Source organism: Fundulus heteroclitus, unplaced genomic scaffold (assembly GCF_011125445.2).
Source record: "Fundulus heteroclitus isolate FHET01 unplaced genomic scaffold, MU-UCD_Fhet_4.1 scaffold_267, whole genome shotgun sequence".
Lineage (NCBI taxonomy): Eukaryota > Metazoa > Chordata > Actinopteri > Cyprinodontiformes > Fundulidae > Fundulus > Fundulus heteroclitus.
The window spans coordinates 135,894-151,800 of NW_023396677.1; the positions used below are offsets into that span (position 1 = coordinate 135,894).

At 44.2% G+C, this 15,907-nt stretch overlaps 1 protein-coding gene across 1 annotated transcript; it reads right to left on the bottom strand.

Annotated features, from left to right (window-relative positions):
• Nucleotides 1–6,535: 6,535 nt before the first annotated feature.
• Nucleotides 6,536–13,454, bottom strand: LOC118559306 (general transcription factor II-I repeat domain-containing protein 2-like). The gene is made up of 2 exons (XM_036129972.1): nt 11,977–13,454; nt 6,536–6,872 (listed from the first exon to the last, which is right to left on the bottom strand). Exons 1-2 carry the CDS (start codon nt 13,446–13,448, stop codon nt 6,536–6,538), a joined length of 1,809 nt encoding a protein of 602 aa, XP_035985865.1. The 5' UTR covers nt 13,449–13,454.
• Nucleotides 13,455–15,907: the final 2,453 nt, after the last annotated feature.

A 15,907-nucleotide genomic window follows, 5' to 3' on the forward strand; every position in this document is an offset into this window, starting at 1 on the left:
TCTTAATTACTAACTACAAATTTTATCTTCAACAAGTCTAATTAGATTAATGTAATAATTACTGTCTCTAGAAAGTATTGGTCTACTTACTAATTTGCTTTTTTTTAAATACATGTTCAAATTCTGCATATGCTTGAATAAGCACATCCAGTTCTGCTGGTGAGGTGACGCTGTTGCCATGGTGACTCGTAATATCTGCACTCCATTGATAATGGCTTTTTATAGTTGTGGTGCACGCACTTAACTCAGAGTCAGTGAACTCAGAGTTGATTGAACTAACTAATTTCAGCTGATCTGAAACCCAAAACTCAGAGTTTCCCATCTCAGGCTAAGTCAACTCAGAGTTCAAGTTTTAACTCAGAGTTGGTTAAACCTCCTTATTGAAACAGGCCTCAGGTCAGAGAAACAGGTAAACAATCGTACAGGGCAAGAAAATCAGGTTTAGGGATCAGGCTGGCTCAGAATCAAAAAGGCAATAGGGTCGGTATCAACAGGGCTATCAGTAATACAACGCTGGATAAGACTCACCAAGTGGTTTGAATTGATCAGGCAGATTGCAGGGGGAAGAGGCAGGTATAAGTAGGGGAGTGAGCAGGTGAATGGAGTGAAAACTAATTACTGGCATGGGTGGAGCTTATCAGGAACAAGGAAGTGACTGGAAGTAACTGAAACTGATTGGATGGTGACTGGAGAAGAGGAATGACAGGGTTTGACTAAGAGGTGAGCTGGCAGATGGTAGGTGAACTGAGTGACTGATTAACAGCTGGATACAAAGAAGTGAACTGAGCAGGCCAAGTGACTTAATAACAAACTACTCCATAAACCAAAACAGAACCTAAACCTAAGACTAAACAAAACACAAGCTATAATAGAAACCAAACAAGAAAGAACCCAAAAGCAAAACTGATTTTAAAGGCCGGAGAGTTAACTAATAAATCAAAATTAACAAACAGCCAAAACAAAACCCAAATCCTGACACTGAATGAGGGTAAAAATCATTAATTGGTCTTCCTCCCGTCTTCGTCGCTGTCTGTGGGTCCTCAGCACCATTTTATGACAACTTCATGATCTTCAGGCAGGAATTTTATTCTGAGACAAACAGCAAAACAGGTCAGAACCTTTCCTCCCAACAGAAAACAATGGTAACAGCAGACTGGATGAAACCAGTGAATGAAGCAGAGTAACAGCAGAAGCTTCTTTCTGACAGGCCTCAACATGTTTATTAATGTGAGATGGTGTCAGCACTGGAGGCAGAAAGTGACTGTAGAGATCCAGGTGGTGGGCTGGGCTTGGAGAACGTCCAGGACCGGTTTTTCTTCTGGGACACTCCTTGTAGTTTTACAGTAAATGAAATAAAACCTGTTTGATCAAAAACAATCAAGCTGAAACTGGTTTTATCTTTTGTCAGAGCAGCAGCTTGTATTTAATCATGCAAACACATTCAATATACAAAGTGCTCTGGTGTGGGATAATGTTTCACCTCCATACTGTAATTGTAGATTGGAGCAGAACTGATTTTGCAGCTGAGTGCGAAGCGGCCGGGATGAAAATCAGTGCCTCCAAATCCGAGACAATGGTCTTGAACCAGAAAAGGGTAGAGCGCCTCCTCCGGGTTGGGGAGGATGTGCTGCCCCTAGTGGAGGAGTTCAAGTATCTTGGGGTCTTGTTCACGAATGAGGGGAAGATGGAGCGGGAGATTTACAGGCGGATTGGTGCGGCATCTGCTGTGAAGCGGGCGCTGTACCAGTGTTGTAGTACTCGAGTCCGAGACTCGAACTCGAGTCCGAGTCATTAGCTAAATTTAGAGACTCGTGACTTGACTTGGACTTGAGCACTGATGACTCGAACTTGGACTCGGACTCCTACATTCAGATCATTCTGACTCAGAAATTGAGAAAAAGACAACTTTTTTTTATATCATTAGGCTATAATTTTAATTTGACATTAAAATATTATTTGGTGTATGATTTTAATATCTAAATGTCGTACCGCGCACGTGATGTCACCATCTCATGAGCAACGCCCCTTGCCGCTAAGGTTGGGCAAACAGTGTGAGAGCGCACGTAGCAACCAGCCGTTACACATGCAACAGTTACAACGGTATGACCGAATTTTCAGCTGTTAAACTTTCACAAGAGGATGTCCAGGCGCCCATTTTACTGGTAGAACTGTGGAACAACACACCAACGTTCAGCTCATACGATGGATTGAGTGTCGAGGGCTTAGAAAGCCTGGAAAACGGGCCGAGTTGATAGAAATGTGGTGGGATGGTGTTCCGCCCTCCCAACCACACACACCAGGTGTAGCAATTGATTGGTGGGCGAGGCAGATAGCTTTAAAGCTGAGCAGTCTGCTGCGAGGTGCGTGTGCCTTGTTTCCTTTACTGTATGTCGGCTCCCCGAGTGGCTGGTGTGCTCGATCCACTCATCCAGAATAGTAAGTGCCATTTTTGCCATCTGGGCTGGGATTGTTGTCGGGTTCTGGTGCAATACCTGCCGTGCGTTTCTGCAGCTTTGCGCGGCTGCCGTTGGCGGCTGCAGTTGGAGGTCGGTGCGGCGAGTGGCTTCCATCCAGCCCTCGCCTGCTGATCCGCTCCCTCCCTGGTCGGCTGTGTCACCACATCTGGGTAAGCTACCTGTTTAGAACTTAATTTATCTTATCTGCATCCAGGGTTAACAAGTTCTCTAATTTAGGATTCGTTTGGAGTTGCAGCACTTGGACGCTCCTGCTGTCTTGTCTTGCCGGTTTTGTTTGGGCCGCTCCCGACGGAGTCTGCTGATGCTTGGGCTGGCCGAACGAGCGGGGCATGACTCCTCTGGTCCCGTGAAAGGACATTAGAAGTCGGACAATGACAATTTGTCCCATCGTTTGCATTGGTTGTGTTCTTTTCTTGGCCGTTTGTTTGCTTATTATTTAAATTACTAATTTGTTTGTTTTCCTTTGTTTTGACTTACTAATTTATTTTTTTGCATTGCATGTTTTGTTTTCATTTTTGGGAGTAATTTACCTTGTCCTTGTTTTGATGCCTTTTCCTTCTAGGGGCTGAGTAGTGGGCCTGAGGCCATGTTTTAAAAGAAAAATGTTTTAATGAAATTGGTTAATAAATCATTGTAGACTACTCCGTGCTCTGGTGCGTCTTGTCTAAAAGATCAACCCCTCGGCTGGTCACATTTGGCGCTGTTGACAGGATTGCACCATTGAACACGGACTTGTCTTTGTTTTTTATTTTATTAATTCTTTTGTGTCCTTCCCCAGCTGTGGCTGGTGGTGTCATGCCTGCTGGTGCTGTAGTTGCTGAGCGGTTGGTGATTGTGCCCGGGGACCGGCGATGTCCCATGTTCGGTGGTAGGACTGGGATGGGTGAGTGGATCGAGGAGGCCCAATCATGTATTCGGGCCCGCCATTTGTCAACAGCAGACCAGGCTTTCTTCCTTTTTGATCATCTAGAGGGGGAAGCAAGGGAGGAGATAAAGTACAGCACCAGTGCAGAGAGTAATGATCCAGCTAAGATCTTGGCTATTTTGAGGGAGTTGTATGGTTGCACCGAGTCCTATGTAACTCTTCAGCATGCATTTTTTTTCTAGGAAGCAGCAAGAGGAGGAAACACTGTTGCAGTTTTCCCTAGCATTGATGGCCCTTATGGAACCAGTTAAGCAGAATGCTCCTGATGGGTTGTTGAATGCTGATGTTCTGCTGCGTGACCAGTTTGTAGAATATGTGTCGGATAGTGCTCTCCGCCGGGAACTTAAGCAGTATGTTCGCGGTCATCCCACTGCCACCTTGTTGGATGTGCGTGGGGAGGCAATTCGGTGGGAGAGGCAAGGGTTTCCAGGTGGCGCTAGGGAGCGTAGTTATTCTCTCCCTTCTACATATGGGCTGCAGTACGGGGTGTATGGCAGCTCTCGGCTAACTCCACCTACTGCTGCCTGCTCTGAGTTTAGTGAGTTAAGGGAACTTCTAAAACAGCAACAAGAACAGATTAATCAACTCACCCAGTGTATTGCTTCTCTGCAGACTTCTTTACCACAGGTGCGGCATCCTCGTCCAGGTTCTGTGGTCTGCCACAGGTGCCAACAGCCGGGTCACTTTGCCAGAGAGTGTGATGGTGAGCGGGTTCGTGCCAGGGTTAATTCTGTGACAAGGCCAGCTAATGTTAACCAGGTGGAAAACTAGCACCCACTGAACTGTCGAGCCACAACTCAGGTGGGGGAATAGCAGGCTCGCAAACAGCAGCCGCGTCAAAATTGTTGGCACCCTGCCCAGTCATCGATGTCGTCATGAGTGGTATCTCTGTTACTTGTTTAGTGGATACAGGTTCCATGGTGTCGACAATCACCGAGAGCTGTTTTCAGGAACATTTTGCATCATTGGGGCATGATAGCCTTCAGTCATGTCACTGGCTGCAGCTTCGTGCAGCCAATGGTCTTTCCATCCCATACATTGGCTATTTAGAGTTGGATGTCACTCTGTGTGACAAAGTGCTTCCTCATTGTGGAATTCTGGTTGTGAAGGACCCCATTAATGTTGGTTCTTCTGTTCCTGGCATTTTGGGAATGAACATAATTAATCGTGTCTACCAAGAACTTTTTGGGGCACATGGAGGCTCTTTCTTTGATTTACCTTCAGTAACACAGTCCTCTGGTCCAGTTGTGGAGGCCCTGCAGCAGTGTCATCAAGCAGCAGCTAAGTCCCCAGCACAGTTGACTGGTGCTGTTAGGGTCCGGGGCCCTCGACCAGTGAGTATAACGGGTGGGGTTATGAAATTCGTAGCTGCAACCTGCCCTGAACAACTTGCTGGTCAGGTTTTATTGTTTGAGCCTCCAGAGTCCGGCTTACCAGCTGGCTTATTAGCCTCTCCATGTCTTATTCAGGCTGTGCACGGTACTGCATATGTTCCTGTCCTGAATTTTGGAACTACTGATGTTGTACTTTCAGGTCGCTCTTGGTCCAGAACAGAGTTTGCTTGAGTCTGTTGATTTGTCTGCACTGACCGAAACTGAACAAAGGCAGGTCCAGTCGCTTCTACAGCAGTACAGCTCTGTCTTTTCCGCCCATGAAGGTGACTTGGGGTGCACTAATCTGGTTTCCCATGACATTCCCCTGTTGGATGAGGTCCCGGTCAGGCAGAGGTACCGATGTATCCCTCCCTCAGAGTACGAGGCTGCCAAGTCGCACATCAACCAGCTCCTACAGAACCAGGTAATAAGGGAGAGCAGCAGTCCTTATGCCTCTCCCATCGTTCTTGTTAGGAAGAAAGACGGCAGCCTGAGTATGTGTGTAGATTACCGTCAGCTTAACAGCAAGACGAGAAAAGATGCTTTCCCATTGCCTCGCATTGAGGAAAGCCTGGACCATCTTTCTGGGGCCCAGTGGTTTTCCACCCTAGATCTAGCCCAGGGGTGGGCAATTAATTTCTTTAGGGGGCCACATGACAAATCTGAAATGTGCTGGAGGGCCGCACCACTAAAACGAATAATTTTATAATGCTCATTCTGCCTTTTTATGATTCTTTTGGTAATAAGAAATTTTACATATTCTGTAAATATGTATATAATGTATATATAAGTATATAAAAGTGATAGTGTAAAACAAACGCAATCATACTATAAGATTTTGTAATGAATTATGAGGAGATGAACCCGGTATTCAGCCAGACACTAAAATAATGTTTGATGGGATTTATTAAAGGAGATGATGGGTCAGGAAGGCAGACAAAAAACAATCCAAAAAGGTGTACAGACCAAACATCTGGGAGACAACAAAAACTGGGACAGATTCAAAAAACAGAAGAACTGGTCAGGCAATACATACAAATGCTGAAGGGCTCTTACCAATGAAACATGTGTGAGAAGTTCCAGCAACAAACAGAAAACTGAGGAGGGTTTAAATAGACAGATGGACAGGTGAAACTAAGTGACTTCTGATTAACTAGGAACAGGTGAGAGTGATCAAGGAAGGGGAAGTGACAGAGAGGCTGATGGGACAGAAACTAAGATGACCAACTACAGAGCAAAAATAGCCATAAAGAGAAAACCAGATAACTAAAACAGTGAAGGCTAAACATGAATCCAATACAATACTAGAAACAGAAATAAACCCTAAGGCAGGAAAGTTAACTTAACCAAAACAACAACAACATCATGAACCAGAACATTACAGATTTTGATTTTTTGAATCTCTTCACAAATGAAAATGAGATTATTTTATAACGTGAACTTCTCCACCATGAACAATAAAGTCTTATTGTAAACATGAACAGCTTATCAACATTAGCACAAAATTATTGGAATTCAGTTAAGTTTTCAATGTGAAAAGTCCAATCTCTCCTGTGCTTCAACAAGTGCATTGAAGTCTGGTTCAATGTCTGATGCAGCTATGCGCAGGACAGCTGCAAGGTGGTCATCTGTAATGGAAGACCTGTATCTGGATTTGTTGAACTTCATCAGCGAAAATGTTTGCTCACACACATATGTAGATCCAAAAAGTACAAGGATCTTTTGAGCATGTCTCCTCAGGTGTGGAAAGTTCTCCTCTTTTAGTGAAGAGTAAAACTGAAGCAGTGAGACTGACTAAAGTGCTCTGCCAAAAGTGTGTCAGCCTGCAGATCAATAAGTTCCATCTGAACATCACTACATGCATCTTCAACACTACAAGTGAAGGGCGAAGAAACCATGTTCATCTCACTCTCAACTATTTTGAAGTCTTGGAATCTCCTTGAAAACTCATTGTGCAGTGCATCTAACATGGATGAGTACCTCAGGAGCTGATCTGCTGATGGTGTAGCTTGCTTTAGTGTTGGCATGTGAGTGAGAATATTATCCCTCAGCTGGCTTGAAAGAAGCTGCAACTTCCTACTGAAAGCCTTGACTGCACTCAATTCAATTCAATTCAATTTTATTTATATAGCGCCAAATCATGAAACATGTCATCTCAAGGCACTTTACAAAGTCAAGTTCAATCATATTATACAGATTGGGTCAGATTATACAGATTGGTCAAAAATTTCCTATATAAGGAAACCAGTTGATTGCATCAAAGTCCCGACAAGCAGCATTCACTCCTGGGGAAACGTAGAGCCACAGGAAGAGTCATCTGCATTGTACATGGCTTTGCTGCAATCCCTCATACTGAGCAAGCATGAAGCGACAGTGGGAAGAAAAACCACCCATTAACGGGAAAAAAAACCTCCGGCAGAACCGGGCTCAGTATGAACGGTCATCTGCCTCGACCGACTGGGGTTACAGAAGACAGAACAGAGACACAACAAGAGAAACAAAAAAGCACAGAAGCACACATTGATCTAGTGATCTGTTCTACATTAGATGGTAGTAGCAGGTGAGCCGTCTTCTCTGGATGATGTCACAGTTAACAGAACGCCAGACCAGGTGTACCTACTATGAAGAGAAAAGAGAGAGAACAGAAAGTTAAAGCAGAAATGACAACACATAATGCATAATTGAAAAACAGTAGAACTCAATATAGTGAGAAAATTAGATCCTGATATACTCCAGTAACCTAAGCCTATAGCAGTAAAACTATAAAGGTAGCTGAGAGTAACATGAGTCACTAGTTATAATTTTTGTCAAAAAGAAAAGTTTTAAGCCTAGTCTTAAACGTAGACAGGGTGTCTGCCTCACGGACCAAAACTGGGAGTTGGTTCCACAGGAGAGGAGCCTGATAGCTAAAGGATCTGCCTCCCATTCTACTTCTAGAGACTCTAGGAACCACCAGCAGACCTGCAGTCTGAGAGCGAAGTGCTCTACCAGGAACATACGGGGTAATCAGAGCTCTGATATATGATGGAGCTTGATTATTAAGGGCTTTATACGTTAGAAGAAGAATTTTAAATTCTATTCTTGATTTAACAGGAAGCCAATGAAGGGAAGCTAAAATTGGAGAAATATGATCCCTCTTGTTGATTTTCATCAGAACTCTTGCTGCAGCATTTTGGATCAGCTGAAGGCTTTGAACTGCATTCTGTGGACTTCCTGATAGTAAAGAATTACAATAGTCCAGCCTTGAAGTAACAAATGCATGGACCAGTTTTTCAGCATCACTCCTGGACAGAATGTTTCTAATTTTGGCGATATTCCGGAGGTGAAAAAAGGAAACTCTGGAAACCTGTTTAATATGGGATTTAAATGACATGTCTTGGTCAAAAATAACACCAAGATTTTTTACTTTATTACCAGAGACCAGGTTAATGCCACTCAGATTAAGTGATTGATTAAGAAGTTTATTTTTTGAGGACTCTGGCCCAAAGATTAAAACTTCGGTCTTGTCAGAATTTAGATGCAGGAAATTTAAAGTCATCCAGCTTTTGATGTCATCAAGACATGACTGCAGTCGAAGTAATTGATTGGATTCATCAGGATTTATGGATAAATATAGCTGAGTATCATCAGCATAACAGTGGAAATTAATCCCATGCTGTCTGATAATTTTGCCTATCGGAAGCATATATATAGTAAAGAGAATTGGTCCAAGGACTGAACCCTGTGGTACTCCACAGGTGACCCTAGAGTTTGAGGAAGATTTATTATTAACATGAACAAATTGGAATCTGTCTGACAGATAAGATTTAAACCAGCCTAATGCTTTCCCCTTAATCCCTACAGTATGTTCAAGTCTTTGTAGGAGAATATTGTGATCAACTGTATCAAACGCAGCACTGAGATCTAACAGGACAAGTATAGACACAAGTCCATTATCTGAGGCCATGAGAATATCATTAGTGACCTTCACCAGAGCTGTTTCAGTGCTATGATGAGCTCTGAAGCCTGACTGAAACTCCTCAAGTAGGTCATTACTTTGTAAATGTTCACAAAGTTGATTAGCAACTACTTTCTCAAGAATTTTAGATAAGAAAAGAAGATTAGATATAGGTCTGTAATTTACTAACTCATCTTGATCAATAGAAGGTTTCTTAAGTAAAGGTTTAATAACAGCTACTTTCAAAACCTGTGGTACATATCCATTTACTAAGGATAGATTAATCATGTCTAAAATAGTGCCACTGATCAAAGGGAATATGTCCTTAAACAACTTGGTTGGGATTGGGTCTAACATACAGGTAGAAGGTTTAGATGAAGCTAAAATTTTAGATAGCTCAGAAAGCTCTACTGCTTCTAAACAGTTCAAACACTGCGCAGATTCTAAAGATTCCTCCAATGCTGCCTCACTTACTGAGGACGAGGTAATCATGTTTGGGAGGATGCCAATTATTTTATTTTTAATGGCATCAATTTTATTTATGAAGAATCCCATAAAATCATTACTACTAAGAGCTAAGGGAATGGATGGATCAACAGAGCTGTGGCTCTGGGTAAGTTTGGCAACTGTACTAAAGAGAAATCTAGGATTATTTTTATTCTCTTCAATTAATGATGAAAAATATGCTACTCTAACTCTGCGGAGGGTCTTGTTATACAACAATAGTCTGTCCCTCCAGATTAAGTAGGATTCCTCTTGGTGTGTAGAGCGCCATTTTCTCTCCAATTTCCTAACATTGTGCTTCAAGGAACGCAGCTCTGAATTAAACCAAGGAGCCAGCTTCCTGTGAATAATCACCTTCTTTTTCAAGGGAGCTACATTGTCTAATGCAGAACGCAATGAGGAAGTCACATTGTTAGCAAAGGTATCGATTTGTGAATGGGAAGAAACAGCAATGCTGCCATCTACAGGGCATTTCTGCAATACTGAGGATATTAAGAAGGGGACAGACTCTTTAAGTTTTGATACAGCATTATCCGATAAAAATCTACTATAATGGAACCCTCTTTTGGGGGTGGAGAATTCAGTTAGATTAAACTCAAATGTTATTAAAAAATGATCAGACAGGACAGGGTTGTGAGAGAATACTGTTAATTCTTCACAATCAATGCCATATGTCAGAACAAGGTCTAAAGTATGGAGCCGAGAGTGCGTCGGTTTATGCACATTTTGAACAAAACCAATTGAATCTAGGATAGTTTTAAAGGCTACACTAAGGTTATCACATTCAGTGTCAACATGGATGTTAAAATCACCCACTATAATAACCTTATCAGTATTTAACACCAAATCAGATAAGAAATCTGACAACTCATCCAAAAACTGAGTGTAAGGGCCTGGTGGACGATACAAAACAACAAACAGAAGAGGTTTTATTGCTTTGCAGTTTGGATGAGGGAAACTGAGGGTTAAATGTTCAAAAGAACTGTAATTATTAGTTGGCCTGGGACTAATTAATAAATCAGACTGAAAGATAGTTGCCACTCCTCCTCCTCTTCCCACAGATCTGGGAATGTGGAAATTTGAATAACTGGAGGGGGTTGACTCATTTATACTAACGTAATCCTCTTGTAGCCAGGTTTCTGTGAGACAAAACAAATCAATCTGATTATCAGAAATCAATTCATTAACTAACAAAGTCTTTGGAGGGAGAGACCTTATATTTAATAGACCACATTTTATTATTTTATTTTTAGGTTCAAGGTGAACCATATTGATTTTTATTAGGTTTTTATGATTTGTTCCTTTTAGATCAGTTTTTGATCTGTTAAGTTTTGGCCGTGGGAAAGACACCGTCTCAATAGGATAATGGGTGGGTAACAGTACAGAAGCTGCAGAGAGGTGTGTTAAACTACGGCTCTGCTTCCTGGTCTGGACCCTGGGTTGTCAGCATTTAGGAGAACTAATAAATCCGGCCAGATTCCTAGAAAGAAGAGCTGCACCATCCAAAGTAGGATGGATGCCGTCTCTCCGGATCAGACCAGGTTTTCCCCAGAAAGTTCTCCAGTTATCAATGTAGCCCACGTCGTTTTCTGGACACCACCTAGACAACCAGCGGTTGAATGATGACATGCGGCTAAACATGTCATCACTGGTCAGATCAGGCAGGGGACCAGAGAAAATTACAGAGTCCGACATAGTTTTAGCAAACTCACAAACCGAAGCAACACCAACTTTGGTGACCTCTGATCGGCGTGACCGGGTGTCATTACCGCCAGCGTGAATAACAATTTTGCGGTATTTACGCTTATCCTTAGCCAGTAGTTTTAGGTAGGATTCTATGTCGCCTGTTCTGGCCCCTGGTAGGCATTTAACTATGGTCCCTGGTTTCTTTAGTGCCACATTTCTTATTATGGAGCTGCCAATAATTAAGGTCGGCTCCTCGGCGAGATTGTCGCTCAGAGGGGAAAATTTATTAGAAACGCAGATGGGTTGGTGGTGATCTGGGGTCTGTAATCTAGAGCTATGCTTCCTACGAACTGTCACCCAGCCAGCCTGGTTACCAGGCTGGCTGGGTGATACTGCTTTAGGTTCGCTACGTGAAGTTACTCTATGCGGCTCCGCGCTAGCAAAAGAGCGGCTATCAGCTGGTTTTTCAACAGCACGGAGCCGGGTCTCCAATTCTGACACCCTCGCCTCCAAAGCTACAAAAACACTACATTTATTACATGTACCATCATCACTAAAGGAGGCAGAGGAATAACTGAACATCTGACACAGAGAGCAGCAGATAGGAGACTTAGTCAGAGCCGGAGAAGCCATTATGAGGCTAAGGCTTGGCTAGCGCTAGGCTAACGCTAGGCTAAAGCTAAGCTAACGCCCTATTACCACGCCAAAGAACAAACCGTGTGAAACACGAGGAGTTCCCAAACGTGATGAGCAGCCACAGACAATGTTTTAAAAGTGCTTATGTTTGGAAACAGATGTTACAGCAAAGAGGTTTAAAGATAAAAAGCGAGAGAGCCTGGAGCAAAGCTCCGTCGTTCACACAGCAACAACAGGAAGTGACGCAATACGCCTTACCGCAAACAGGAAGTCCGCCTCAAGCCAATGCCTATGGTCTGGGACAATGTTTTAAAAGTGCTTATGTTTGGAAACAGATGTTACAGCAAAGAGGTTTAAAGATAAAAAGCGAGAGAGCCTGGAGCAAAGCTCCGTCGTTCACACAGCAACAACAGGAAGTGACGCAATACGCCTTACCGCCTGTACATTTGAAATACAAAAAGTCCCTTGCTTTGCAGTTTCACATTTAGTTCATTCATTTGAGCAGTCACATCTACAGTAAAAGAAAGATCTGCCAACCAGTCGGCCTCTGAAAGCTGGGGGATGTCCTTTCCCTTCCTCTCACAGAACTCCTTAATCTCGCTTCTCAGGTCCCAGAAGCTTCTCAGCACTTTTCCCAAGCTGAGCCACCTCACAGCTGTATGGTAGCTAATGTCACGGTGCTCAGTCTCACATTCTTCTAAAAGTGAAAGAAATTGTCTATGATTAAGAGCTCTTGCTCTTATGAAGTTTACAGTTTTTGTTACAACTTCCACTACGTGATTCACATTCAACACGGATTTGCATAACACTTCCTGGTGTATTATACAATGCAAAAAAGTTAACTTTTGTTCAGGGTTAATTTCTCCCACTTTATCTTGTATTCTCTTCAATAGACCAATGTTTTTTCCTGTCAGATTTGGGCAGCCGTCTGTTGTCACTCCCACCAGTTTGTCCCATTGCAGTCCCAAATTTTCCAGACATGCATTTACCTCCGTAAAGAGATCACCCCCTGTTGTTGTCCCTTTCATTGATCGCATGCCCGCCAGCTCCTCTGTCACTGCGAAGCCTGCGTTGATCCCGCGGACGAAGATGAGCAGCTGGGCGGTGTCCCGTACATCACTGCTCTCATCCAGAGCCAGGGAGAAGAAGTCAACGCCCTTTGCCATCTCCTTTAGTTGTCCCTCCAGGTTTTTTGCGATGTCCTCAACTCTCCGCGTCACAGTGCGGCGCGATAGTGGAACGCTCTCAAAAGCGCCCGTTTTGTCCGGGCAAATGATCGCGGATGAGTCCAGTAAACATTCTTTAATGAACTCCCCATCAGAAAAGGGTTTACTCTTTCTTGCTATCTTGTGAGAGATAACAAAACTTGTCTTGACCGCAGCAGCTCTAGATGGCAAGCGTTTTCTCAAAAGTGTTTGTTGAGATTGCAGCTTGGCTAGCAAAACTGACGACTCAGTGGCGCGCTCTTTATCAGAAAAGTTTTTGTATTTCTCCTCATGCTTGGTCGCGTAGTGACGATTCAGATTGTAATCCTTTAACACAGCAACTTGTGCGCCACAAACCAAACATAGGGCTTTACCTTTGACTTCTGTGAACAAATATTTCTCTGTCCAAGCCTTGTTGAATACGCGACCCTCAGAATCAACTTTCCTTTTTTTATGTGTTGACATTTTGGGCGGAAAATATGCTCGCTGCGTGACCTGACCTGTCACTGGGCAGACTGGGGGAGACAGATAGCAGCGTGCACGTGCGTGCACGTACGTGCTGCGCGCGCTTGTAAAAAACGCGTCAAGCCCTTTCAACATAAAAGACCGTTGCGTCGCATCCACACTAAAGTACTTGTTTTTTGGACTGATGGTCCGCGGGCCGGACAGGGACGCCTCGCGGGCCGGATGTGGCCCGCGGGCCATAAAACGCCCAGGTCTGATCTAGCCAGTGGGTACAATCAGGTTCCTGTATCAGAACAGGACAAGTCAAAAACAGCTTTTTGTACGCCATTTGGACTCTTTGAGTGGAACTGTATGCCCTTTGGGCTTTGTAATGCACCTAGTACCTTTCAGCGTCTTATGCAGAGGATGTTTGTGGACCAGCAGTGCCAGTCTCTTCTTTTGTATTTGGATGACATCATTGTGTTTTCAGGTTCAGTCTCCCAGCACATTGAGTGTCTGGAAACGGTTCTTGCTCGGCTCCAGAGAGAAGGTCTGAAGGTAAAGCTTGAAAAGTGTTCATTTTTCAAGCGACAGGTTAAATACTTGGGGCACCTTATCTCAGATAAAGGTGTAGCTACAGACCCAGCCAAGACTGAAGCAGTGGCTAAATGGCCACGTCCCACACATGTTTCAGAGCTTTGCTCCTTTTTGGGCTTTGCAAGTTATTACAGGCATTTTGTGGAGGGTTTTGCTAGGCTAGCGGGTCCTCTTCATAGGCTGGTGGCACAACAAGTGGGCACAAAGCCCAGGAAGGGGTCTGGCCAAGCTTTTCAATCTGCTTGGACATCAGAGTGTGAGGAGAGCTTTGAGGCCTTAAAATTTAAATTAACATCTGCACCAGTGTTGGCATATGCTGATTTTTCACGTCCCTTCATTCTAGAGACTGATGCCAGTCACAGTGGACTTGGGGCAGTACTGTCACAGGAAACAGAGGATGGAGTGAGGCCCATTGCATATGCCAGTCGAGGTCTTAAACCTTCAGAGCGTAACATGGCTAATTATAGCTCCATGAAGTTGGAGTTTCTGGCATTAAAATGGGCCATGACTGAGAAGTTCCGGGAGTATCTCTTGGGCCACTGGTGTATGGTTTACACAGATAACAACCCGTTGAGTTATCTTCAGTCTGCCAAGCTTGGTGCCATGGAGCACCGTTGGGTTGCTCAACTTGCTGCTTTTGATTGCGATATTAAGTATCGTTCTGGACGCAGCAATAATAATGCTGATGCACTCTCCCGCCAGCCAACATCAGGTGCCAGTCTGGAAGAACTCTTGTCATGTACCTCTGTCCCAGAGGTTCTTCAGTGTGCCCCATGTCCTGCTCCATTATCAGTAACCCAATCTATGGTGACTGTTTTGCCGTCTCATTCTTTGTCTGATCTTTGTGCTTTGCAGGAAGCTGATCCTCTCCTGAAGGACATTTTGGGTTTTTGGAGGAGGCAGGTTTATCCTACTCCTGAGGAGAGGCAGCGCTTTCCCAAATTATCCTTGGTTCGTTTGAGACAGTGGGGTCGTCTCGTGGAGAGAGATGGGGTGGTGTACCGTCGGGTCCATCGGTCAGATGGTGGTGTGGAGGTCTTACAGCTGGTTTTGCCGTCAGTTCTTAAACCGGATGTTCTGACTCAATTACAGCAAGAGCATGGACACCAGGGTGTGGAGTGCACCACAGAGTTGGTACGGCAGCGCTGTTACTGGCCTGGGATGTCTAATGACATCAAAAAGTGGGTACAAGAGTGTCAACGATGCCAGGTTTTTAAAAATGTACCATCTAGCTCTGGCACTTTCATGAGTCATTTGTTGGCTTCTCGGCCAAACGAGATTGTTGCCATGTATTTTACCATGTTGGAGCCTTCACAAAATGGTCTGGAAAATGTTCTTGTAATTACTGATGTATTTAGTAAGTACACCATTGCTGTTCCAACTCGGGATCAGAAGGCAGCCACTGTCCAGATTTTGCTCACTGAATGGTTCTTTAGATTTGGGATTCCAAGTCGCATTCATTCAGATCAGGGTCGGAGTTTTGAGAGTGCGTTAATTCAGCAGCTCTGTAACCTGTATGGGGTTAAAAAGTCACGCACTACCCCTTACCACCCTGCTGGAAACGGGCAGTGTGAGCGCTTTAATAGAACACTTCATAATCTGCTGCGCACTTTACCAACGTCTAGGAAACGGGATAGGGCTTCCTGTCTTCCACAAGTGCTCTTCTGTTATAACACTACCCCTCATCAGAGCACTGGCGGGTCTCCTTTTTTTCTTATGTTTGGTCGTGAACCTCACCTGCCTGTGGATTTCTTGTTGGGTCGCATTCGGGACCCTGCACCAGGTGAAGTGGTGGACTGGCTGGCTGAGCATCAGACCAGGTTAACTATGGCGTTCCGTCATGCTCAGGATCACCTGTTGGCAGCTGCAGGGCGTAGAAAAGAGCATCATGATCAGGGCATCCGGGAGGTTTCATTGCAGGAGGGACAGTGGGTTTACCTGCGTGATCATAGTGCTAGAGGTCGCCATAAAATCCAGGACCTCTTTAGTCCTTTATCCATCAGGTCGTGAGAGCTCCAACAGCTGGAGGGCCGGTTTATACTGTGGCTCCTGTAGGTGATTTGCAGAGAACTCGAAAGGTGCATCGTGACATGCTTAAGGCTCGGGTCGGGCCAGAGCCTACA